Source organism: Chinchilla lanigera, unplaced genomic scaffold (genome assembly GCF_000276665.1).
Source record: "Chinchilla lanigera isolate Chin_1 unplaced genomic scaffold, ChiLan1.0 scaffold00025, whole genome shotgun sequence".
NCBI lineage: Eukaryota > Metazoa > Chordata > Mammalia > Rodentia > Chinchillidae > Chinchilla > Chinchilla lanigera.
This window is the reverse complement of record NW_004955426.1, coordinates 227,380-255,122: the sequence shown is the minus strand read 5'-3', so window position 1 is coordinate 255,122 and position 27,743 is coordinate 227,380. Positions and strand designations below refer to the sequence as shown.

General features: G+C 40.7%; 1 protein-coding gene across 1 annotated transcript in view; it reads right to left on the bottom strand.

Moving 5' to 3' along the window:
• Nucleotides 1-26,316, bottom strand: part of March6 (membrane-associated ring finger (C3HC4) 6, E3 ubiquitin protein ligase) — a gene marked incomplete at its 5' end in the record, with an annotated part of 50,082 nt that extends 23,766 nt beyond the window's left edge. The window contains 15 exon segments of the mRNA XM_013514987.1: nucleotides 389-508; nucleotides 2,322-2,456; nucleotides 2,789-2,863; nucleotides 2,944-3,012; nucleotides 3,224-3,304; nucleotides 4,466-4,524; nucleotides 6,477-6,528; nucleotides 11,260-11,292; nucleotides 12,272-12,333; nucleotides 14,055-14,244; nucleotides 16,391-16,559; nucleotides 19,394-19,466; nucleotides 22,443-22,586; nucleotides 25,201-25,274; nucleotides 26,220-26,316. Of these exon segments, the coding sequence (XP_013370441.1) occupies nucleotides 389-508; nucleotides 2,322-2,456; nucleotides 2,789-2,863; nucleotides 2,944-3,012; nucleotides 3,224-3,304; nucleotides 4,466-4,524; nucleotides 6,477-6,528; nucleotides 11,260-11,292; nucleotides 12,272-12,333; nucleotides 14,055-14,244; nucleotides 16,391-16,559; nucleotides 19,394-19,466; nucleotides 22,443-22,586; nucleotides 25,201-25,274; nucleotides 26,220-26,316 (1,433 nt within the window).
• Between the last annotated feature and the right edge of the window lie 1,427 nt (nucleotides 26,317-27,743).

The window sequence follows — 27,743 nt, the reverse complement described above, 5'->3', positions numbered from 1 at the left end:
TCCCTGAGACGGCTGCTCCTCGACCAAAAAGATCTCCCTCCTCTCTAGATCATGAGAGCTAAAACAGGAGCCACAAAGCATAAGCCCTGGACAGTGTGTGAGAGAAGAGCTAAGAACTTACCATGCAGGAGCAGAGTCGCCTACAACTAAGTAAGTCTCCTGGAGCCATGAAGACATTACCAGGTTAATGTCTATACAGTTACCAAAGTTACGATTTACCAAGAATCCTAAAGGCAGATACACTACTGAATTTAGGATTTTATTTTGGAAAAACTTGGATTCAACCACACTACTTCTTTCTCCAATAGGGAAGAAATTTTGAGATGTTTTCAGAGTTTAATTTAAAAGCCAGTTAACAAATCTCAAAACAATGGAAAGATCTGCTTACCACTGATAAAATAAATCTCCGGAGATGCCTATAAATGGGCAAGTGGATCATTTCCTGCACTGGGTTGAAATCTGGATCATTCAAATTCCTTAGAAACCACAAGACACCAGGTCGAAGTACCTGCAAATATGTTTTTAAAAATAAGTCGTAAATACTCACCAGTGTCTTCAGGCTCTGTATATAAGCTCAAACAACAGAAAAATAGGCTCCTGAAAAAGTATTCTGCCATCTCAAATAGGTCCCAGAAAATTCATGTGGCTGTCATGGAAAAAGAAATTCCAAACCACAACCTTTATAAAGACTATCCTGGTTTTGTCTGATCCTTTTAATCATTCAATGGTAAAAGCACTCACTTAGTCCAACTGGTCAAAAAACCTAGATCTGAGATGAAAATTAAATAAAATCAGTACTCCATACTATATTGTATCCCCTGGTGAAAGGGTAATGTTGCAAACTTATACATGTCCTAAAAGCAAAATCTGGCCTCAGTTTCACACTCCCCTAGAGGAGTCACCTTACTCAAGAAGCTGTGCAGCCTTGCAGTATCTTCATTTTGCTACCCGTATCTCTGGGTGAGGGGTAATGGGCGAGTCGCACACTAGTGCTCCCAGGCCCACACCCTAGGAGTCACCCTGTACAGAGCACCTGACCTGCCCAGACCTCCACTTCTCCATCTCCCAAACAAGGCAGTTACAGTGTATGGTGTCTAAGGCTCTACCTCCCCAAGTGAGGGTTCTGTACCCCAAAAACCAGCCACAGTAATAAAATTAAAGATTGCAAAACATTTTAGAGTTCACATATTACAGTTTTTAAAAACCCACCACTGGATTTGCTTAATCTCAAATCATTTATTTCGAAGACAGAATGTGAGCTTATCCTGTGTGATTCAGAAAGTTGCGGCCCCACTTCTTTCTCTCCTCCAGTCTTTCAAAGAGCAAAGCACACTGAGAACAGCACTGAGCCTCCGGCTCTGCGCCCATTCCTCGGGTCTGCTGGCCTGCTCCCCCAGCCCTCACAGGTGTGTCCCGTTGATGGCTTTTTCATATGGCTTTTTCACAGGTCTTGTGCCTTTGTTCCTACTACCAGCAATCCGGCACAGTCTGCCACAGAGTCTGCGAGACCTTCTTATTAATTAAATACACTCTGCTTCATTTTCAAGTCAATAAAGGCCAGGCTGTCAATAAGGGCCAGGCTGTCAATAAGGGCCAGGGTTAGTAAAGGTTCCTCTCTGGCAAATGAACGGGAACCATGAAGACCCTCACTATAATTCTGCACTTGAGAGTCCTCCCTCAAAACTGTCTTCCACACTCAGTTCTCCAAAACTGTATCTCTTGGGGTTATCTCCAGTATTACATTTCTTTTTTTCTTTTTTGGTACCAAGAATCAACCTCAGGACCTTACACTTGCCAGGCAGACACTGCCGCTATACCCCTGGCCCTACAAATTTCCTTGAATGAAGTTTGAAACGGAGTCATATCACACAAAACTCCAAGAGTTTATTTTATTTTTTGTCTTTTTGAGACAGGGTCTTACTATGCAGTTCAGGCTGGCTTTGAGCTCACACCGTAGCCCAGGCTGGTCTCACACTCGCAACAATCCTCCTGCCTCAGCCTCCCAAGTGCTGGGATTACAGGTGTGAGCCACCACGCCCAGCCCAAGAGTTTATTTTAGAAGATGGGAATGAGACATACCAAATAAAGCAAGTACTCATACTTTCTTTCTCAGAGTAATCATATTTAAAACTTTTAACTTGGTGATTTTTGACACAAACAAGTAAAAACAGATTAAAATAATCCAAATTCTTCTCAGTTACTCCTCCTCAGAACAGTAAAGAGTATAGTTTAATTAGGAAATCATCCCAGCCTCTGAGGCATGATCAAAGAAAAGTCCTTTTCAAAAATGCACAACATCAGTATTTCCCCTCAGGACTTACCTCTCTGAGCAGCAGAATGAAGGAGGCAAAGTAGAACACATACACCATCCCCACCAGCCAGTGCAGAAACATGGTCGTGCCCGGAGCTGACTGAAAGCTCAGTTCTCGATCTTTCAGAGTAGCATCAAACATTTCCTAGGCCAAAACACGTCAGGTGAGAAAGATCTGCACCAACTGCATTTATTTGCCACATGAACAACTCCACCTCCTAAGAAGTGCATGAATCATTACATACACAAGGTATGATGTTCTAGGACCACAATTCTCTCAATGCTGTTTCAGTGTTACAGAATTGCATGATGTAAGACCAGATACTATTTCAAAAAGGTGTATTATACTTTAAATTTTTCAAACGAATGACAAACCAATTGGGGAATAAAAACTTTACAAATACTATTTTATAATAAAAGGACCATTTTGATTAAAGACCTTACTTTGTTAATTAGGAAAATGAATGTTCAACTTACCAGGGAACAGATATCCAACCACCAGCCACAAATGAGAGGGAATACTCCAATTTCCACCACCACCAGCAAAGAGACCTTAGGTAAAAATAAAGATCATCAGTATCACCCCAATGTAGGAGACACTGTTTCTAGTTTTAATTTATAATACGAATTACCTTAACAACAATATAGCAGACTCCCAGTAAGCGACGAGACCTATGAAATTTAACAAGAGTTGCCAGGCCCTACAGCATCTAGTTGAGGAAAAAGTGAACATTTGACACTGTGGCGAAGAGGTAACTATGTAGATTATACTTCCTGGACAGACTTATTTCACATTTTGTCTACATTCAGCCTTAGGAAAACAAGGAAAGGGAAAATCACTTAAGTTATTAGTAAGAACCACACTATGGGATGAATATTATGGTATACCCAAGAGGACTCATCAAAGGATACATGACAAATTATCAGTGTTATTGCTAGAAGTATATACCCAACTATGGTTGTGATGAGGCCTTCAAAATGAGATGCTTGGACCTAAAAAATAAAACATAATAAAAATTACATGGCATATACCCTAGTTTTATGACTGTGCTAACCAACCCAAATGACTAAACTTGAACTATCCAGGCAATACAAAACTAGCTAATATGAAACTAGATGACACCTCTGCAAGCTGGACTCTCCCATATACAGACTACATTAATCAGTCAGGGTTGAAGAAAAATTACAGAACAACACTTTCCCTAAGGAACCAAAGTAACAGTAGAGTGAATGAAATCTGACAATAGGAGCACTATAACCCACAGTCTGCCTGCTAATCTTGCTGTAAGGTAGAGTGCTCCAGCTTCCCTCCCACCCACCCGGTACCATGCGAACTACCTCATTCCTCCCATGAGAAGTACCTACATAAGTTACCCCTGCACTCCAAATCACTGCCACTGACTTACAGAGAAGAACTTGGAAAAGACAAATACTGCCACCTGTATCTTTTTTGGTTCCTGAGTTTCAGATAGCAAGTGGCAATTATTTATCCAAGTGTTTATGTGAACCTTTCAAGTTCTAGCTTGCAACTATCAAGAGTCAAAGGGCTTTGTTAATAGTAGAATGTTTCTGAATATGTTTTTAGGATTCATATAAACAAAGTGAAAAGAAGGGAAGGCAGCTCCTCCTGAAAAGACTAAGTCCTTCTAAAGCCCCCACAAAGGAATAGCAATACATATAAATATCTGCGTCTAGAACACAGTGATAAAATGTCAACACTTAAGCAAATTATTTTAAGAACATGTAGCTTATTATTCCAAGATAGTCTATTCCTTTTTTAAAAAAACATCAATATATTGTTCCATTTCTAAATTCACTAAGGGTCATCTGGAGAAAGGGAGAGAAGGGAACACACAAGTTTGCAAAGCGAGTGGGAAATCAGCCTGTGGGAAACTCCTTCAGGCTGCCTCAGGCCAGCCCCGTGGGAAGAGCGCTTTATGGACTTCACAGCACCTTTGTCAGCTGGCAATATGACCTCCTATTTCGCTTTAGCAAGGGTGAACTTCAGAAGAAAAGAACAAGACCACACTGTTAACTGTTCCTTTGTAGAAAGCAGACTGAGAAATGGAGTAACTCTGAATATTAGACTTGCTCAGAAAATACCAACTTTGAGAGTAATTAGTGAAAGTAAGTTTGTAAAAGTATTATACTCACATGTTCTTCAAATCCCAAACCAACGAGGGAGAAATGACCAATGTGGTAAGGGCAAAATGCTAAAAGGGAGGCAAAAAAAAAAAATCAATGAACAGTGAAACATCAAAGCACTGAACACCCCTCATACAACCTCCCACTAAAAGGAACCAGGGCCTCTTTAAAAAAGGAAGATTCCGGAACTGGGCCAAAAATGTGCTGTACCTGGGACATTTTCTCTAACCTCAGAACAATAAAGTTATTGGGGTATAAAAATCTATGCCAAAAGGATGCGAACACAGTATCACAGGCCTCTCTAAGAGAGGATGACACGAGGGCTGGGGAACGTAGCTGTGGCAGAGCACTTGCCTAGCAGGCACACAGCCCTACGCTGGATTCTGAAATGAGCCAGAAAGGCGGGGTTGAGCATCAAAAGACACTAATAATGCAAACTGTAGAAACACATCAAACATACAAACCCATGAGCTCTTAATGCTCAAAAGCAGAAAGCCCAAAACAACCAGCAAAGAAAAACAGCAACATTATACAAAACATTTTTATATTTTAGAAGTAGTTAGCACAGCAATGGAATGCATCCATTTCTTACCCTGAAACTGACAAACTAGAAAACACTGGGCATCTATCTGGCTTCTCGTGAGCAACCAAGTTCAGGTTAAAAGAACAGCCCTCATTGATAAGAATAAATCTTTAAAGAAAAGCCAGCCAGCTGGGTGTAATCCCAGCACTCAGGAGGCTGAGGCAGGATCATTGCGAGTTCGAGACCAGCCTGGGCTACAAAGTGAGCTCAAGGCCAGCCTAAACTGCAGAGTGAGGCCCTGTCTCAAAAAAGACCAAAAAAAAAAAAAAAAAAAAAAAAGAAAAGCCAGCCAATAAACATAAAACATGACAGAATGTACAATCATAATTTCCCAACACCTACTAAGTGCTTCAGGCAAGGATCACTGAGGGCTAATAAAGTCATTAGTGAAAGAACGGTGGCCACTGTACATTTGCATGCTACTAAAATAGCACCCATAGGTTACTTCCTCATGATACAAGGAGAAGGAAACCTAGGAAGAAAGGTTGAGGCTGGTCCACTGATAAAAAAGGATGCACCAACATCACACACTTCTCTTTTGTCACAGTAGTATCAAAATGTGAACAGTGAAGAATATGTCATGAATAAACTGAACTTGGGATCTAACTGAGCCCCTAAATATGATGACCTTCAGAGACGAAGAGGACGGCAGACAACCAGGAAGCAGCTGGGTAGACCTACCACTACGACATAGTGTACAGGGCAGATGACCTGAACTCATCAACTCATTAATGCAAAATGGGTGGGGCACAGGGGCAAGTGAAGAGTATTCCCAATTAAAACAAACTTAAGACTTAGCTTAAAAATAATGTGTATTGGGCCAGGGACATAGCTCACTGGCAAAAGCGACTGCCTGACAAGCACAAGGTCCTGAGTTCAATTCCCAGTACCAAAAAAAAAAAAAAAAGTGTGGACTGAATAAACAAATGATGATGATGATGATGATGATGATGTGTGGACCTGGTTTGGATCTTCACCCAAACCAACCATCTATAAAACGCCATATAAAGGGAAAACTTAGGAATTTAAAATATAATTCTAATTTAAATAAATTCTGATCATCTTGTAAGATGTAAAAATGGCTCTATAATCAAGAAAATTTTTTTAAATCCCATTAAATTTTTCACAATAAGAATTTTTTATATTCTTTTCCTCAAGCCTTTCTTGCCAAGTTTTACTTTGTTCTTAATAGAATTTAATTAATTTTTTATAGTAAAAGTAATTCATTAATTTAAATAGCAAATTATTAGGGAAGGAGGTGACTCAACTATTAAGACAAAAACCACAGTGAATCCACTAGGAACTGGCCCACAAGCCTGCGCTGCATATTTCTTAATATTCCTGACTTACGAATAGAACAAAAGCCTAAAACCAGACCCCTAAAAAGCTGAACTTCTAGCATAACACCATAAAAAATAAAACCAAAAAAACACTTACCAAAAACAAGAATGAACAGTGTATTTAAAGACACTACCCAGAAGACATGTTCCTAAAGGAAAAGATTATTAATAAAACATATCTCATATTCAACATGTTGTATTTGACTACTCAATTTATTTAGCTATAGCTTAGGTATTAAAAATAGCTAAAACTGAAATTTTCTCTCTATGAGCAACCTACCTGGGACCCTTCCTAGAAGCTATTCCTATTTCTCTTCCTTTTCTCTGACAAATTTTCCTTCTCTTAACCTGTTATTCCTTAGAACTCATTCTTCAACTCTGGGGAACACGACCTCTGTGTATCTGACATTTAGCAGGTTGGGGGTTATTTTTCCCCTATATCACCTTCGAAGTTCTACCAAGATCTTTGGAAGGAGGTATGAGTTTGCTTTTCTTTTATGACACCCTTAAATATTTCAATTGGATTCTGGATTGTGACTCATTTAAGGTAACTGAAATTGTCATCTTCTTGTTTGTCAGTTGCTTATATGTTACCTTTTTCTTAAAATGGTGATAAAGTTGAGAACGTGGGGAAGTTATGTTCTTCTGTTTCTTTGATGGGATATTTTATTTTTCCACGCAGGGTCTTGTTTTTATTTAGACTTACTAGTTGCTGAATTTACTTGTATTCCTTGCTTGACTTGTTTGATGGTTACAAGATGGCTTGTCTATGCCGGGTGTGGTGGTGCATGCTTTGTCATCCCAGCACTCGGGAGGCAGAGGCAAAAGGATCACTGCGAGTTCGAAACCAGCCTGGGCTACAAAGTAAGCTCAAGACCAGCCTGAACTGCATAGCGAGACCTTATCTCAAAAAGAGAAAAACAAAAAACAAAAAAACAAAACAAAACAAAACAAAAACAAGATGGCTTGTCTTATTTTAGAAAGTGGTGCTGGGGATAGGCAATGCTAGTGGACTTTGATACTAACTAAAAATGTGAATTTGTGAAATGAATTTATCTAGGAAATATACATGCACACAATCTTTATCTGTACCTTACAGAACTCTAAGAAACAGTGGCTACTCTGCCAGCTAATGAACTGCTCTCAGAGCAGCTGCCACTCTCAAAGCAGAGGACAGGTTTCCCTTGCACCTTCAGGTCAGTCCCCACTGAAGAGCAACTGAGAGGCCATAGCTGGGGCGACTTCCCAGTGGCAGCTGTGTCTCCATAGCCTGACTAGGTAACTAGCAGAGAAATCTCCACTCACCTATCGATCCCACCTGTACTCCTCAGTGAGGTGAGAGGTAAAAATCTCTTGGTGATCTCCTGGTGTCCTCTGTCCCTCAGTGACCTGAGATGACACTGTCAGAGCCCTCTTGTAAACCTCAATGGAGCGTTGTGCTCCAGGACTTGACTTCTCTCTCTCTGCCAGCAGGACAGACCCCCGCTTCAGGTATGTATTGATATGGGCATGCGGCCAGAAACCAGTGAAAACAATCGCCCTCTAGATCCCAAGGGAGATTTGCTAGCACGGAAGTCTAAGTTAAGAGAGAATTCCCCCACCCACCCCCGATATTTTCTTTTCACTCCAGCTTCCTGGGAGTTAGCTTTGAAACTCCTTAGCTCACTGACCACCTTCTAAACAAAAGCCTACACAAACTGTCTGCCTTTAACGTGGGAGAACAGCTATTAGAGATTTGTGCCTGTGCCTTACACGTGCTAAGTAAGGGTGGAGAAAAGTTTTAGTGAGCCTTCCTCTTCTGTCATGTACGTGTGACGAGGAAAAGCCAGTAAAAAGGGATTACTAACATGTAATTTGTGATTGCTAGACAATGGGTAGACCGCACTTCGAGTTTAATCCCTTTAGGTTATTCCAGATACTGGAGATACGTATTTTCAGAGTGGGTTTAAGTAGAGCCTCGCCAGTACTGCTACGGAGGGAAACTGCCTAGGGGACTAGACAGCGAACCCAAAATGTCCCTGAGTCTCTCCATAATTTTGAGATTTCAATCTAGAAATGACATACTTTTCATTTTACATCAGATGGCTCACACCAAGACTAATAAAGGTTTAAAGTGTTACATGCAGAAGAAATAAAGAAGTCAGTTTATAAACATTTACTTTTGTAGAAATAACATCAGCACCTGTACAGGTTTCCATGAAGTCAAATGACACTGCAAGACTCCAGTGGAGTGGAGCGAAGGTGGTGCGAACACCACCCTTGTGCAGCTCATAGTGCTGCTGTGTGTGCACGCTGCTCTCACGGCACCAGCAAGGTCACCGCTGCTCAGCCTTCTCCCTCTGGGAAACTAGCTGGGTGTCTTCTGGTCCCAACCCTGCCTTTGTGACACCCTGGCTTGCTCGTTTTCTCTTTCTCTCTCTCTTTCTTTTTTTCTTCTTGAGATAGGGTCTTGCTAGGCAGTCCAGGCTGGCCTTGAACTCACCCTGTAGCCTAAGCTGGCCTCAAACTCACGGTGATCTTCCTGCCTCAGCCTCCCAAGTGCTGGGATTATAGGTGTGCGCCATGATGCCTGACTTGCCCTGGCTTTCTTTACTCCTGTCTCAGAAATGCATCCTCACCGGCCATGTGATCCACTCCCAGGCATGTCACACAGCCTCCAGGCCACATCACTACAATTCCTAGGCCCATCAAACCAAACCATCGAGTTGCATGACCCTTTCACAGGGGTCCACATGGTCACACTTATTTTTAGGAAGATTACTCTGTTCAAGTACCCTAGTCTTCCACAAATCCCACTGGCAGAAAGGATGCTAAGTTCGCCTTAAGAAAAAAAAAAATGACTACTTAACACAGCGCCTCAATTCTTTTCAGCTGTTTTGCCTTAAAAGCTCCCAAACGCCCCCATCTCCAAGACCTTCTATGCCTCAACCTCTACGTTACCTATGCCTCAATGTCTACCTTATCTTATCTATGTTGTCTTCTCTTCAAATGTCTTGCTGACAAACTCCACTGAAAGACCTGACCCAAGCCTCGTATGTGTTCCTTGAGTCCTAGGCACAAGTCACTGAGTCTTTAACACACACCTCTCAACTTCCTGGTTCACATTTTCATTTCTCTCTACAAAATTAAAAAGGATCTTTGAGAACAGGACCCTGTTTCATTCACTCTCAACCAAATAGCTAACACTAGGTTATATATTAAGTATGAAGGAATGAAGTCATCCTGCAAATGATCTTTGCAATTTGAATAAATTTTGGCCAACACCACTGCCTCAACAACTTCTGTAATTCATTTATGAGAGACACAAATCCCTTGGATTTACAAACCTCATCAGTCTCTCACAAACATGAGACAAAGGGATTTAAATAAGTATGTCACCTAATAATACCTTTTCTTCTGACTGTGATCAAACCTTAACTAGAAACTCAATGATACCACATTCCCACTGAACTCTGAACGACACCAGACACATTCCACAAAGTCCTCAAATAGCTAACTTCAACATGCTCTCAGGCTCCCACAGTCAGCCCAGGAAGAGTCCAGTACTGTGGACAGTGGCGACGGATGGAAATTATTTGCATGTGTGTTGGACCTCCAGATCACCCCTGAACTCGTCCTTCCACTGGGCTTCCTGTTACACTAGTGCTTCGGTCAGTGGGAGTTCTGTACTTGTAGCTATCTCTAAATTCTTTTAAAAGCCTGAATAGCAAGAATTCTGTATTACACAGCCTTTTCTCCTTTAAAGAAAATGTTCTTAAAGTTGTGATCTTTATTAATAAGGCACAGTTCCTGGGTCAAGATGGGTGGGACAGTACAGAAATCTAAGATCAGACTGTGGCTCTTACTGTAAAATGTACAAAGCTGCCCTGCTTACACTGCTACAGCTTTTAACACTGCAAGACTGAACTTAAAAGATCAAGTTATTTTAACTACCATTAACTTTGGGTTTCATTTTCTTTAAAAAAAATCAAACTGTTTAGAATAAGTTCCTTTTAAAATATTTTTCCAATATTTCCAACACAATTTCCTTCATATATGGAGTAATCAAAAGCAAGGGTATTTTGACCTTCAGTATAAAAAGGAAACACTGTAAATATGACATTACTGAGTAACTAAGACGACTACTTCCCAGCTGTTATTAAAAATTACCCCTGCCGGGGTGTCTATACAGGTTGTGCTTCCAGCCCTTTCATTTCTGCCCCTCCCCCAGGACAAGTCCTCACTCTGGCCCCCAACACTGCCAATGGGGGTAGCTGGGAATAGGATTCAGGGCCTGGGCAGTCTTGGTTCCCTGCTCTACTACAGAACTTCCAAGAGCAGTCATTTCGGGTCACAGCAAGGCAGAGCTAGGTGTCATCCATCGTTGTTGCCTATTCGTGGTGCCTGATTCCCTGACTCAAGTTTTTCAGACTCTGAGCTTCAGCTGCAATGCCAGGAGCGCGGCCAAGACCCTCTAGGCTTGACAGAGGCACTGCTGCATCTCGGGTGCAGGAGCTTGCAGGCGAGTGGGATAATGGTTTGGGGCACATTTTAGCAGTCATGGTCCTCACCCACTTCATACTAGCAGTGACCCCCTGGGGGACAACGGCCCCATGTCCCCTGTGTACTCCTTCCACACGCTCCAGGAGGGGGACTGCTGCGGGGTACGAGTGTGGGCTGCCCCGGTGATCTCGCTGATTTCCATGGCATCAATAATACCCCAGCACGGCCATGTCCAGGATGGCTGTGTGGAAAAACTTCACAAATTCCTAGAATTTAATAACTGGTGCTGTGCTTACTAGCTGGTGGGGGCTGGTAAAGTATATTACCCGTGCTTTACTATACTCTCTAAATGTTAACTAAAAAGGTATGCTGAATTGAAAATAATTAGTTTTACTTACAAGAAAAACTAGTGATCCATCAAGTCCTAACATCTAAAAATAAAAAACAAGAGGCATTAGTACAAGATGCAACTTGATTTTCTACTCTTACAATAAAGGCTTATTTTCCTTTCCGTATCTTGTTTTATCTTTGGTGCTGGGAATTCAACACAAGGTCTTGCGCATGCTAGGCAAGCATTCTACCACTGAGCTACATGCACCCTCAGCCCATCGTGTTGGTATCTTTAACCACAGTTCCAACCCACTACTACCACTGTCAAAGTGTAAAGTAATTTCTCTTTATGCGAGTTTTATGCTTAGGGTCTCCCTTTGTGTGCATGTGTGTAGGTTTTGAGACAGCGTCTCGCTACGCAGTTCAGGCTGGTCTTGAACTCAAGGCAATCAACCCTCCTGTCCTACCACATTCAGTGAGGTCTCTCTTTTTTGAGACTGCATCTCATTATGCTGCCAGGCGCTCCTCAAATTCATGAGTCTCCTGCCTCAGGCTGGTCAGATCAGAGTATAGGAATACATCATGACTAGCTTTGAGTATCTTTTTATTCACAATCATATGATTATAAAATCTTAATAAAGTCCACCTTGGGTTTAATTCTTATATTAAAGACCTGGTCAATAGAACTGTATGTTTCAGTGAGCTAAAGGGTGAAAATACTTCTGAAAGTTAAATCATTACATAGTTCTCAAAGTCAACATTTTCAAGTGAAACACTTCCTAAATGAAGCAAGGTTTATATTTAAGGTTAGAAAACCTAAAAATAGCCATCAATGTCATTTTTTTTTTTTTTTTAGTCACAAATAGTACATTACTTTATTTTCTGTATAAATTAAATTCTGGGGCCTGGGATATAGCTCAGTGGCATAGTACCTGCCTGGCAAGCATAAGGTCCTGAGTTTGATTCCCAGTATCAAAAAAAGAAATTAAATTCTAGTAACTATTTTCATCAAATGTAACTACAAAACTAATGTACACATCTAAAGATGCCCAATTTTAAAAAGTAATTCAGAATACTCACTCGTTCCCATGTAAGCTCTTCCGCAGCTCGGTCCCATTCCAAAGCATTCCAATTCATGTCATCTGGAGATGTAATTGCACATTAAAGGTTACTGATGGAACTGAACCATAATGATAAAATGCACTCTACTTTAATTAATAGACTGCTGAGAAGCTGAGCTATATTTAAAGCTTTCCCACAATGAGTATTTTGTTGGTATTATACCTAGGTTTACAGGTAAGTACATACCTATAAACAAAATATATAAAGTACAGTGATCCTAAACTGTGGTGAGTGCTAGCAAAGAAAGAAGGTTATGTGAAGGAGAGGAATTCAATGGCTAGGGGTCAGACATAAATCTGGCGGATTTGAGAAGACAGAAGGCAGGCGGCTAGAACTTTCTGAGTGATGAGGCAGTGGAAGATGGAAGTATAAAAGGAGATAGGGATCCTGTCATGCAAGGAACCTGGCCTTTGGGTTTCATTTTATTTTTTAGTTCAAGGCAGGAGAGTAGTATGTACCGTGTGAGGCAAGAATGGGAAGAGGACGATGGTTACAGAAGCAATGGTGACGGCCTGAAAAGGGGGCTCAGGGGCTCGGCTGCTTCCGTGCAGAGCACTGTTTCCATTACACGGCCTGCTTCCTTCCACCCCTCAGGTCTCAGCTCAAAAACCACTTATGCTAGGGGCTGGGGATTTCTCAGCGGCACAGCGCCTGCCTGGCAAGCGCAAGGTCGTGAGTTCGATTCCCGGTACTGGGGAGCGGGGGACAGAACAACAACAACAAAAAAAAACACTTATGCTAATAAGCTTCCCCAGAAGTCTGATTTAAAATTCTATCTCTCAGTAGGGCATGGTAGCACACGCCTATAACCCCAGCACTCAGGAGACTGAGGCAGGAGGATCCTTGCAAGTTCAAGGCCAGCCTGAACTGCATTATGAGACCCTGTCTCAAAAAGACAAAAAATAAAAAAATAAAAATAATAATAATAATAAAAAAATTCTCTCTCCTCAGTAGCATCTTCAGAGCAGGCTGTACAATATGCCAGAATGGGCACTTCCTACTTCTTCCCTAGCCCAGAGAGCCCATGAAGGCGGGACCTGGTGTTCTGCCCACAGCGACATACTGAGTATGTCAGGGAGTGCCCTGCATGATGTCAAGTGGCCCTGGGGACAATGCAGCTCTTTACAGGTAAACTACAGTGGCAGAAGAAGGCAGCGCTACTGAGAGCTGACTGGCAGATCCCACCTTGGATCTTACCTTACATTCTAGAATTTACACTGCTAGAAAATGAAATAATGGCTTCTTTAGGTGGCACCTCGCCTGCAGTGTATATTTTAAGAATTTCTTTTCATCCATAAAAGTTGCACCAACTCAACAGAAAGAGAAAAACTGAAGCAAGTAAGTAAGGTAAATCTGTATCAGACTCCTGAAAAAAATGATCTATTCCAACTTAAATAATTTTTTACTACTAATTCTACAAAATGGAGTAAAGAAGGATTATAAGACCTAAAATGTTTCTGCCTCATAGAAAAAATGTATATGTATATCCATAAATATCAGTTTGCCAAAATAAGGTAAAAATGTTTACGTAACTTTCAAACCCTAAAATTTTTTTTTCTCCTCACCGCCCCCCACCCCGTACCAGGAATCGAACTCACGACCTCGCGCTTGCCACGCAGGGGCTGTACCACAGGGCTAAATCCCCAGCCCCTTCAAACCCTAAAATTTGAGAACACCAGTATTCCTCTTCTCTTCAATGCAACTGTATGTGGACTCAGGTTCTAAAAAGAGGTGCCTTTACCCTGGGCTCCATTATTAGCATCCGCCGCGTCTTCCACGCCTGCATCATCCTCCTCCTCGTTGTCTTCCTCCTCCTCCTCTGCCTGGTCGTCCTGTGCATCCGGGTTCTCCCCCACCACTGCATTCTCAGCTGGGGGGTTGGGAGGTTGTTCAGCAGCAGCATTTTCTGCACCATTTCCTCCCGCTGGAGCCTAAAGTGACAAGAACCAGGAATTTAGCTAACTTGTCTCACTATTTCCAAGTCATACTCTCCTCGCTAGAAAAAAAAAAGAACTAGTGAACACAAACTCTACTAACACCCAGAAATAACTAATAAATAAATAAATGAAATCCAGAAATAAGCATCTTTCAGAGTTATCTTTTCAAAATATACTTGATTTGGGATCCACGTGGTATGTAAGAGCTTAAGCTTCCTTTACAGTGCGTACATTCAGTTTCAAATAGGGTATCTGAACATTCACATTTCAAAATTATTCAAACATTCAGATTTCAAAAAGCATTACAGAAAGTGTGTTTACAAATCTGCCTATTTCGGGCTGGGGATGTAGCTCAGCAGCACAAGCGCCTGCCTAGCAACTGCAAGATCCTGAGTTTAATTCCCAGTACCAAGAAAGAAAAAAAATCTGGCTATTTTTTTTAAAAATCGCTATCTTTTTTTATAAGACATCTCTTGTTTTTATTGACTTAGGGATGGGATGAAAACACATTTTTGAAAAACTGATATATATATATAAAACTTAATTTTCTATTGTCATTTAAACACTTAAAATGGCTTCTTGTTTCTGCTCTATCAGTCCCCAAATGCACACTGCTCTGGCTCTTCCTAAATTCTGCTACCTGCAATATGCAAAGACATAATTGCTGTTAACAGCTAAAACACAGAACCATGGATTTAATGAGGATCTTAAAACAATCCTGCATTGAGACACAATGATAAAACTATTAATCTTAGAGGAGAATGGTGCCATTTCTTTATAGCCTGTTGTCTATGTATATATTTTTTTTAAAGTTAAATTAATGTCCACCCAAAGGTGGCCGTGGTGATGCAGGCCTGTAATCCCAGCACTGGGAAGGCTGAGACAGGAGGATCATTGCAAGTTTGAGACCAGCCTGGGCTACAAAGTGAACACAAGGCAGGCCTGAACTGCATAGACAGACCTTGTCTCAAAAGACAGAAAAAAAAAAAAAAAAACCACAACAAAAACAAACAAACAAACAAAACAGAAATTGAACTCTGTAGAGAAAAAGAAACAATCTGTTTTGCTTTTTGGATTTTTTGTGTTTTTTTTTTGACTCAGGGTCTAGCTATGTAGTTCAGACTGGCAGTGAGCTCAGTTTTTAGCTCAGATTGGTCTCAAACTTGCAATGACCCTCCTGCCTCAGCTTCCCAAGTGCTGGGATTAGAGGCGAGTGCTGGGTTTACAGGCGTGCGCCACCAAGCCTGGCTGAAACAACCTATTTTGATGAAATCAATCTGCATACTGAAAAAAAGTATGAAGTACTCAAAACAAAAAAGTAGTTATTATCATTACTTTGTGGACAATTTTCTGATAATAGAATTTTATGCAGTGAAAATAGTTTTCATTTTAGAAAGTAACTAATCTGTGATATTTTCAGGATCACAATTTGTCAGGAAGAAGATATTAAACATAATTTTACCCTCCTCCTCTTCTCAGCACCTCCAGGAAACGCCCCTGCATTTAAGAGTGTCATTACTCAAACAGAACAAAGAAACTGTACAAGACTGGTACCCAATTTTTCTACTTTTGGTCATACTTCTTCTTGACCAGAAAGGCAAAATGATAAAGAAGTGGCACATCCTTCTTAAATGTTGAATAGCATATGAAAAATTTAACTAGGAAACTGTACCTTAATTTCCAAGCCCATGTTAAATAGCTCACCCAAGCAAAGAGAATGACTCCGTAGTTTGGTATATGCTCTAATACCGTTCCTGACCCAGCAGGAAAATTAAGAGGCAAAGTCACAAAAGTATGTCTTGGATTTTTCACATTTGTTTTAATCATCTTCCAATCCTTCCCATTATCCTCCTTTAAAAATGGCCAAAGACCCAGCAATCACTTTGGGCAGGAAACTACAAATTTGAAACTAGCCTTGGCAACTTAGGGAGACTCTGTCTCAACATAAGAAATAAAAGCAGGCTACGGATATAAGCCAGTGCAAGACACTGGGCTCAGTCCCCATGACTGTGGGGGTAAAGAAAAACAAAAGGCACAAGAACATTCATCAAGTATGTGTCAAGGATGTAGACCTCAGAGGGCGCAGTAGTAGCTTTCACATCCTGCCTAAGTAAAACAGATGTGGGAGTGAGAGCCTTACCTCATTCTGGTGGTGCCCCGCAGCATTGAAGGGCGGCGCGGCGTGCTCCAGCCAGATGGGGGCTCCGCCGTGTACTATCTGCTCCCGCAGCCACACCAGGCTGATGAATGCACACAGTGTGCATGTCACCACAAAACAGCCCTGCAGACAGTCCGCCAGCAAGTTCTCCCTGTTTAAACACACAAACACACGCACACAGATGACGACTCCAAGAACACTCATAAAAAGTCAGAAAAACAAGTCATAATTTTTGAGAGAAAATCAGTTTCTCCACAAAAATTACTGAACTAAGCATTAAGTAACATCAGCACTGAACAGCTATTAACTATCTATCTCTCCACAACCTATCCCTTAATATGGTCAAGAAGCAGGAAGGCAGCAAGTAAAAAAGCAGCCAGATACTTGACAAAGGCCAAGTATTAAATTTATAGAATTTACTAACTGCGAGTAGCTCTATCTAATGCTTCCTAAGAATTTCCTGACCATTTTTTACACATAAGTTTTGAAATGTATTGAGAAAATAAATAAATAAATAAAATAAGATGCACTCAGCTGGCACTTAAGTTCATGCAAATCAAGAGAATCATCAAATGAGAAAAGAGTGAGGCTCTTCAGCACACAGATTATTGACAATGTAAAGAAATAAAGTCCAAAAGATGTTCAGCCAGGCGTGGTGGCACACGCCTGTAACCCTAGCACTCGGCAGGCTGAGGCAGGAGGATCGTTGCAAGTTTGAGACCAGCCTGGGCTACAAAGTGAGCTCAAGGCCAGCATGAACTGCACAGTGAGACTCTGTCTCAAAAAGACAAAAAAAAAAAAAAAAAAAAGTTCAACGTGTATGAGTAAGACAAAGTCTACAATGTATTTTGGAGAACGTTTTTATTTAGAAAGCAGAGCCAGGCATGGTGGCACATGCCTATAATCTCAGCACTTGAGAGACTGAGGCAGGGGCATCTTTGTGACTTCAAGGCCAGCCTGAACTGATTGTGAGACCCTGTCTCAAAAAAGACAAATAAATAAATACTTAGCAGAGTTTTGATGCTAACTGCAAATATACCCAAAGTACATTTGTTTCTCTATAAACCCAATGTAGGTAAAGTATAGTTCTTTTAGCAATCATACACTGAAAACGCATGGGATGCTGTAATACGGAAGACCCATTTGTTCTTTCCCTCCCTAAAGAAGAGGCTTATCTTTTCCTATCCATGCCTGGGATTTCAGAATAGATTAACTCAAAAATCTTGCTAGGGGGGCTGGGGATTTAGCTCAGCGGCAAAAGCGCCTGCCTGGCAAGCGCAAGGTCATGAGTTCGGTTCCCGGTACCGGAGAAAAACCAAAAAAAAAAAAAAAAAAACAAAAACAAAAAATCTTGCTAGGCTTTGAAAATACACTTTTTACTCCATGGAAAATCTGAGGAAGGGTCAACCTGAAAGAACGCAGCCTAGCAGCTACAAACTTAAACTGAACTTGTGTGGTCCCTAAATTAAAAGAGGACTCTTAACCAGTCCTTCCTAAGAAATGCTCCAGACAACAAGATTTTGATAGGTTGGGACTAACATATGCCCTATTCTCCTTTGTCATCAGCAGTAAAAAAAAAATTGGCTCAATGAGCTACGTTTTGGACATTTTAAATGATGATAAACTCTACAGTCCTTTTTCCTATGCCTTCATCTGGGGCTGGTGTTGCGTACTGCCTGGATCAGAACTGATGTCAAGTTCCAGAGTGTAGATGGGGTTCATGAGCTTCCTCTCTCACCCTTCTAGGTTGCTGCCCTGAGACCGCTGTGTAAAGAGGGTTTCCATCAGCCTGGCGGAAGAGGAGAAGCAGGGGGAAGAGAACTAAGGCAGCTCAATCAACCACTTACACGATCAAGCCCCACGAAGACACGCCAGTTACCTAGGGAAGTTTAACAGATGAACAGCTCAGCTGAGCCCAGCCCAAACTTCAGAGCTCAAGAATTACAAGCAAATAAAAGTGTTTGTGTGAAGCCACTAAGTTTCAGCCTGTTCTGCAACAATAGATAACGAACATAGTTTGCCTAGAGATGACCCAACAAACTGAGGTACAAAATATATAGCAACTGTTAAGATACAAAGAAAATTCAAAGTCAATTTTCAGGAAAAATAAAAGATGCACCCTATACAGAAAATAAGCCAGGCGTGGTGGCACACGCCTATAACCCCAGCACTGATGCAGGAGGATCCCTGTGAGTTCGAGACCAGCCTGGGCTACAAAGTGAGTTCAAGATCAGCCTGAACTACATAGTGAGATCCTGCCTCAAAAAGACCAAAAAAAAAAAAAAGAAAAAAGAAAACAAAAAAACACTACTTAGGAAAAAAAAAAAAAAAAATCAACCCATGTTTCTCATTTCTTTTGCCCATCCTACTAGGCCTCTAGTTTTTCTCTCCTGTCTAAGAAGTAGCTAATGAAAGCAATGCAGATGGCCCTCAGCCAATCAATTCAGAACAAAGGAGAGCCGGCCAACCAGGGCAAGCAACAATGCTTACTGTCAAAATGTGGTAAAACAAGACTACATGAGCTGGGCATAGTGGCACATGCCTGTAACCCCAGCACTTGGGAGGCTGAGGCAGGAGGATGACGTGAGTTTAAGGTCAGCCTGGGCTACAAAATGAGCTCAAGGCAACCTGAACTGTATAGGCAGACCCTGTCTCAAAAAAAAAGGCTACATGAACAAGTTTTTAGCATGTATATTCTTATAACCTCAAAACATATTTTAAAATTTATCTAAACATACGAACATAGTATTACATACCGCAAACTTCATTATAGCCTATTTAACAACTCATCCCACCATTACAAAACAGTCCTTGAATGGGTGTATTTTAAAAGAACCATCGTTAGTATGTTAGCTATTTCTGCTACCCCAGCTGTAACTGTTAGAATAAGAAACATCAACCATTGTCCTTGGAACAAGATAAAGAACTTTCAAACAAGAAATACGGTGACGCATCACTTCCACCGTCGCCCAGCTCAGTACTCACGTGGACAGCATATCCAGCGGCAGTGTCAGCAGTGAGCTCACGGAGCCAGTGAACAAGCACTTGTAGATGCGGCCTGTCAGAAAGGGCATGATGGCACACAGTCACAGCGGGCACCGCCAGCTCAGCCACTCCAGAGAGCAGCGGTGAAACCACGACGGCCACAGAAATTAGTGTTTTATTCCAAGTCTCAAAACACTACATTTTTACAAACATGGTCAAACATAGAAACAGCAGAGGAATGTTACATAACGGTGTCTGGTGTACATATTCTCTCTAGATTTGTTTTTACTAAATGCACACTCACTGTGTCTTTCTGTATATATGTAAAAAATTCATGCAGATAAAGCAGGCAGATTTTCCCTCACTTCTCTCCTCTCCTCACCATTTCCCCCACACTTTCATCTGAGATTTTAGTGTCAGCCTATCATCTAAAAACTCTTAATTATTATTGTAGGTTAACAATCACTGAGCTTAGCCATGAGGACTTGTTTCTGTGAATTTCACATCTTTTTCTGATTCCTCAATTCATTTAGTAAAGTGTATTCTCAGTTTCATCAGAAGTTTATAGAGTAGTGAGCTTTCTGATCCTTATGACAAACCAAATGTCTGTACTTTGTTCTTCCACCTGGGGATAATTTTCAGGAGCAGAATTATCTCAAAACTGCTGTCAAAATCAGACATAGCAGCACACACCTGTAATCCTACCTATTAGGGGGACTAAAGCAGGAAGATTACACCTGCAAGGCTAGCCTCAGCAACTTAGTGGACCTGTTTCAAAAATTTAAAACAGTATATTTTGTTTTTCAGTTTTTCTAAGAGAAGATCTAACTACGTAGTCCTTAAATTCATCACCTTCTTGACTCCGCCTCCCAAGTGCTAGGAGTACAGGCATGTGCCACCACACACACCTGAAATAAAAAATATCTTTTAAACAGGGCTGGGGATGTTCCTCAGTGTTACAGCACTCTTGGTTTTGATCCTGAATATTGTTTTTGAAAAAGTCAAGTTTGGACGTTTCCAATGTCTTCAAACAGTCAGCATTTCTGAAGCGAAGTCTAAGGAAAGTCTCATTTTCTGTGTGTCGCAGGACAATCAGCAGAATACTGCTATATTCTGTAACTCTTGTCACCATCACCACCCTACCCAGGGCTGGACCATTTGAAACTACGTTTAGGTTTGTGCATCTTTTTCCTTTACTGTGATCGGCTTTCCCTTTCAACATAAAAGACACCATTTCCTCACCTCCATCATCTCTCTTCCCTTAAAAACTGACTACACAGTCACCGAAACAACTAGATCTACCCTCCCTCTCTCCATTTGGTTTTCTCTCTTAAAACCACTCCTCCCTTTGAATGATGCCCTACAATGGCTCCTTAGTCTAATCTTCTAGCTCATTAATTAACTCAACCATAATTATTCTGCTATTCAGTGTATTGCTCAAGATTTTCACTCTAGAGGTGACCAGGAAAACTTTACTTAAGGAGTCACGAGAATATTAATTGTATTTTAAAGTCTTGCTTGTTTTTAGCTCCAAGCAATCATACTCTGAAATTATACACTATCTACTTCTTGAAACCATTAAGAAAAAGCAGAAGGACAAAGGATCATCCAAGAGGGTAGGTTAGTGTACCAACTCCCAAAGAGCCCTCCTATCTGAATATTAAGCCTTTCAATTACTCAGAACCATTACACCTGTATGTATTTATCACTGTAAAAAGAGAGAGTGGTCAAAGAAGAACCCCAAAGAATCTACCTACTGGAGACCTTGCAAACTCCAATGTTAAGAAATAAAATTTGGGGCCGGCGATATATCTCAGCAGCACAAGTGCCTGCCTGCAAGCACAAGGGTCTTGAGTTCAATTCCTAGTACCAAAAAAAAAAAAAAAGGGAAGAAGAAGAAAGAAAGAAAATATGAGCACCAGGGATGTAGCCCAGCGGCACAGCAACTGCCTGGCAAGTGTAAGGCCCGGAGTTCAATTCCAGGCACAAAAAACAAAAAAAAAAAAGGAAGAAAATCTGAATTTCTTCTAATTACGGTTTGATTTTGCTTTCTTAATTCTTTCATGAACCTTCATTATTAGTCTCTGTGTTTTTTCCTGTTCCACATTTTTTTTTGGGGGGGGTCTTTTTGAAACAGGGTCTCACTATGCAGTTCATGCTGGCCTTGAACTTACTTATGTAACCCAGGCTGGCCTTGAACTCGCCATGATCCTCCTGCCTCAGCCTCCCGAGTGCTGGGATTACAGGCGTGCGCCACCACGGCTGGCTTCCACATTTGTTAAGAAACACCCCACTTGGGATGTAGCTCAGTGGGAGAGAATACGCTGAGCATGCACCAGGCCCTGGATTCAATCTTCACCACAAAGAAAATCCCAGTCATTCCTAGTTCAGATGAGTGTGAAGCTTTCCCAGTACACAAGGCGTGATCAAAATACGCTGATGCTTAAAATTCTTTAAGAAAAAGTGTTGGCATTAATTCTACTAATAATACTCCCCGTTGTTCCGAACATACCTAACCCATTGCTTTTGCCACCTTCTGAAGCAGCTCCGGAAGTCCTCCTTCCTGAGTGTCTTTACGAGATGTGATCAAAACACAGCAAAAGCTGCTGCTGTCACCCCACAGAAAGGCAGGCTCATAAACACGACAGGGCATCCTCACCCACCTTATTCGCCACACTTGGCACGAGGTAACTTCGGGCTCTTCCTCAAAGTTAAAATGATCGTGAAAGGTAAATGTTTTGAATCCGCTCAGGACTTTGGGCAGCCATGATACTTACTGCCAACTAAAGATGAGAGAGGACTCCAGGACTACTTCAGAAAATGGCAAAAATGATGGGGTAAGTATGTTTGAAGTGAGAGGAGAACTCTGAGTAAAACTAAGGGAAACATAATTTTATTGTAATAATTTTTTAAAAAATTTAAACATGCGCCGTATTTTTTCAATCATACCCCCCTATGATACTGCAACAATAAATAACTGAGATAATACTTCTCGCAATAAATAGTTATATAACGTTTAAACAACTGCAAAAGACACATGAGTACTCACATGCTGTAAGAGGAACAACTCCCAACCATGCAAAGGCCACAAGTGTATAATGAAACCAGTATCGTATCGCAGTACCAATACTTGTAACCAGCCCAGCAAATATGTCTTGGATGGGTAGCCGTGAAGGCATATCGGGGGAATAAACTAAAAGTGAAAGAAGAAAAAAAAATTTCATGAAGATTTACAAATGGTTTAATTCATATATACAAACAACAGATACAGCTATCTTAACATTGAATATAAGTACTGTAATTAAATATCTTTCCTGTTAAAAAAGTGAATCAAATAGCTGTAATACCATATTTACCCCAGGAAGGCATTTATGAAGCAACCACATGTAAAATGTGGAAACTGGAGGAGGAAAACAAGGCCTCTGAGCAAGAAAAGTGTTCAGAAGAAGTCCACACCCTTTGCTAACAACCGTGCGCCACACGGAAACCAATCTGCACGTCTGCACTCAAACAATAGAACAACACAGCGACGTGGAGGCCCACGCCAGCCAGGAGCTTGCAAAGGACACAGCAAAAAGGGAAGCTGACGGCATGCGACCAGCAAAGAACTCCCCAGGAGAAACTCTGGAGGCGGCACTCTAAGGGCCGGGGCACTGCACGTGCCAGCCACAGCCCACTGCACTCTGCCAGCCAGCCCTTCTCACGCCTGGAACACTGCACTTAACATCCACATGAAAACTTCAGCTCTTCCCACTTCTCTGCAAAATGTGCCTCGATACACTCAGAGAAAAGGTAAGTTTTGCCATATTTTAGAAAAACAGCCAGGCATGGTGGCGCAGGCCTGTAATCCCAGCCCTCGGGAGGCTGAGGCAGGAGGACTGAGATCAGCCTGGGCTACAAAGTGGGCTCAACGCTGGTCTGAACTACAAAGTGAACTACCTGCCTCAAAAAGACCCACACCCCCCAAAAAAACCCTTTAAAATGGTTCTATAAAAGCCACTGCTTATTTTAAAACTCCACTAGAGATGAAACAGACAGAACTTCTGGAGGAACATCTTCCTTATGAGGCCAGACACGGAATTACGATATCTAAGGTTTTCGAAACAACGATCTACAATTTGTAAGAACACTGTCGCAAAGCTGCTCACATCTATAAATATTATGGAGTACACAACAAACAGCAACTTCTTCTATTACAGCCACTTAGATCACCGAGGTCACGAGGATATTTTGTATAGAAAAGCAAGTCTTTAAACCAGTAGTGAAGCAGGGTGTGGTGGCCCACACCTGTAATCCCAGCACTTGGGAGGCTGAGGCAGGAGGATCATTGCAATTTCAACACCAGCCTGGGCTACAAAGTGAGCTCAAGGCCAGCCTGAACTGCACAGTGAGACCCTGTCTCACAAAAAAAAAAAAAAAAAAAAGACAACAATAAACCAGTAGTGAGACTTTCTGAGAAAGGGAAGGGAAACAGCATATGAATGTCTAATGAACACTAAAGTGTACAAAATAAGCTTTTGTTCGCCTCAAAGTAAAAGTCTACATTATTTCCTATCAAACTTTGTGAAAATATTCAACTATTTAGTTTTACTTTGTTATAAATCTGAAGCTGTACAGCTTTTATGTATTACAGAAAATCAAAGACTACAAATAATAGATTTGACATTTTTTGATGGTAATGAATAAAGTTCTAAGAGTATAAATATACTAACTGTAACCATTTACATTTGTCAAAATAGACGTAAAATGAATACTAATCTACATTTATACTGAGCAGAACAAGAGGCTTTAGAAAGAAAATGAAAGCTAGGCATGATGATGCACACCTGTAATCCCAGCACCCTGGGAGGCTGAGGCAGGAAGATCCCATGTATGAGCCCAACCTGGGCAAATTAAAAATAAATTAAAAAACAAAAACAAGGCTGGGGATGTAGCTCAGGGAGAAGGTTCTGAGTTCAACCCCCAGCAGAGCCTTAAATAAAAAGAAAGATAAATAAATAAGGCTGGGAATGTAGTTCAGCTCTAGAGCACTTCCTAAGCATATGTTAAAGGCCCTGGGTTCAACCCCCAGTACTGCTTGCTTTAACCTGAAACTGTCTTTATTACTATTATTCTAATGCGGGCAATTTAATCTCAAAAGATAATCCAAAACAGAGTTTTAATGAAATTAAGACAAGGCATTATTATTAATTTTTCTAGCTGATAATGGTCTTATAGTTACATTTTCAAAAAAGAACCATTACATGCTAGATAATGTACATACGAAATTATAGGGCAGGAGTGATAACTCATGTCTTTAACCCCAACACTTGGGAGGCTGAGGCAGGTGGATCACCGTGAGTTTAAGGCCAGCCTGTGCCACACTGAGTTCAAGGCCAACCTAAACCACATAGTGAGACCCTATTTCAAAAAAACCAAAACAAATGTTTTAAGTATAAATAAAATTATTTTTTAAAGGACAGACCAGGAAAGAAAAGGGGGGCAGGGGAGGCAGAGGGGATAAGAAAGAAAGCAAAGATGAGACAGGTCATGTGTGAAAAACCAGGTGACACCAAGCGATAGGTACACAGTGTGGACTTGCTTTGTATATCTGAGCACATCTATAACTAAAAGAAAGAAAAAGAGAAACCTACAAAACTTGTATGTGTGTGCTAAAAGATGACAGTATTTAAAAATATTTTCCAAATGGAAGAGCATTTTCTATTATTACCAAAGACAATAAAATAGAAAATTGCTTTAAAATCATTAAACATCTTTTACTGCTGGTAACAGCCAAACCACCATAATGAAAACACTGAAAAACTTACTTGGTGTAAAAGCAAATCTGTGCTTGCATAATTCACAGTATTCTTTTCGACTGTGTTTCAGCCACTGAACTAAGCTGTAATCACAAACACATTCATAAACATAGTATTTACAGAGAGACAGTAAGGTTTCACTGAACACTAACATTCTGCTTTGATTAAAACCCTAAGAATTAAAAAAAAAATCCTAATTACAGAGCTTTTACTGTTTTTACTGATTCAAATTTAGAATATTCTGACAATTTCAAATTTAGAGCACTCTTTATTTTTTATAACTGCCTTCTAAGAATACGGAATTTACATTAGGTAAGACACTATGTACTATACTTTTACTAAAAGGGTTCAATTAATCTAAATTATAATCTTTTCAGAGCTAACTGAGTATGAATGAACCCAAGCATTAACCTCCCGAGTTCTAATACTCGTCTGGTAATGTGGGTATCTGGTAACTCGGCTGAACCCTAGGTCTGCCACTAATTGGCTGGTTGAGTGGTGCATGACAAGGTATTTATACTGTCTATGCTTTAGTTTCCTTATGCATAACTCTCCACCTCAGTTTTCTTACCAAGTTAAATGAGTTAGAAGTATAAAAGCACTAAGAGCCAGGCATGGTGGTGCACGCCTGTAATCCCAGCACTCAGGAGGCTGAGGCAGGGGGACGGTTATGAGTTCGAGACAAGCCTGGCCTACAAAGTGAACCAAGGTAGCCTGAGCTACATAGCGAGACACTGCCTCAAAAACTAAAATAAAAGCACTGAGAACAGTACTGGCACAAAGTACTGCACTTCATAAACGCAGGCTGATGTTATGCCACTCTAAACAGAAAAGTAACACATCCCATGGACAGAATCTTTACAATGCACATCAGCAGGGGTGACATTACCAATTGTGGATAATGTATTTCCCATACTTTTACAAATTCTAGAAGTAATTATGGAACAAGTTCACTGAAATAATCCTTTTTATTATATAGATGACAAAACTGAAGCTCAGAATTATAGTTTTCTAGAAGTATGACTTACCATTCTTGATGAATAAACTTAATACTGCCAGTACATACACAAGGATGATAAAGAGGTTTCTCAGGTGTTCCTTCTGACCGACACACTCTACATATGTCTGTTAGTGAGAGAGAAAAACAATTTTGTTATAACTTTTTTTAAAAAAACAGACCATCAAAAACTGAAGTATTTTCTAGCAAAGCAACGAGGTCCCTTGGGAAAACATTGATCAGCAGCACAGAAACTGAAAATTGTGATTTAAATATGTAAGTGTGTAACAAACTAAAAAGTTTCCTTTAAAATTAACACAAAGTTGGGCGAGGTGGTGCACACCTGTAATCCCAGCAATCAGGAGGCTGAGGCAGGAGGATCATTGCGAGTTCGAGGCCAGTCTGGGCTACAAAGTGAGCTCAAGGCAGGCCTGAACTGCATATAGTGAGACCCTGTCTCAAAAAGACACACACACACACACACACACAAACTGCATTAAAATTAACACCAAGGGGCTGGGGATTTAGCTCAGCACAACAGCGCCTGCCAGGCAAGCGCAAGGTCATGAGTTCGATTCCCAGGACCAGAAAAAAAAAACCAAAAAACCAAAAATAAATAAATAAATAAATAAATAAAATTAACACCAAGTTTTTCCTTAAACTAGAACTCTATAAATAATGCTAAAAATAATAAAAACGTTTTTTATTTAAAACTGTACTTTCCCATAACAAATACTGAATAAAAAATGCAAAATCAGATCACCATTAGACTCTTACCAGTTTTAAAATCCAGTCCCAACGCTGAGCAGTTTTAAATCCTAATGCAGTACTGACAGTTTAAACTACACACACACACACACACACACACACCACTGAGCATTTAATATGGATCATCAGTGGGGGAGCATTGTACACACCGCCTTCCTCATCTCAACCACAGGACAAAACGGGTAAAAACTGGGAAGAAAGACAGCCTCTTTTTTTTTTTTTTTTTTTTTTGACAGCCTCTTTAATAAACGGTTCTGGTAAAATTGGATAACCACATGCAGAAGATTGAGTTTAGACCCATATATCTCACCATTTGCTAAACTACAATCAAAATGAATTGAAGATCTAAATGTTAAAACTTTTTGGAATTTTGTGGGCTTCTTTTGTTTGTTTCTTGGTTTTTCATTTTCTTTAAAATATTTTTTTAAAAAACTGTTAACAATGACATATTTAAAACTGCTGGAAGATAAAATAGGTAAAACTCTTGAAGATATAGGCATAGGCAAGGATTTTCTGAACAGAACCCCAATGGTACAAAAAATAATACCAAGACTCCACAAATGGGATCATATGAAATTCAAAGCCTTCTGCACAACAAAGGAAACCAACAAACTGAAACAAAAACCTACAGAATGGGAAAAAACTTTTGCCAGCTACTCCTCAGACAGAGGACTAATATCTACAATATATAAAGAACTCAAGCCGGGCATGGTAATCTCAGCACTTGGGAGGCAGAGGTAGGAGGAGGATCGTTGTGAGTTTGAGACCAGCCTGAACTGCATAATGA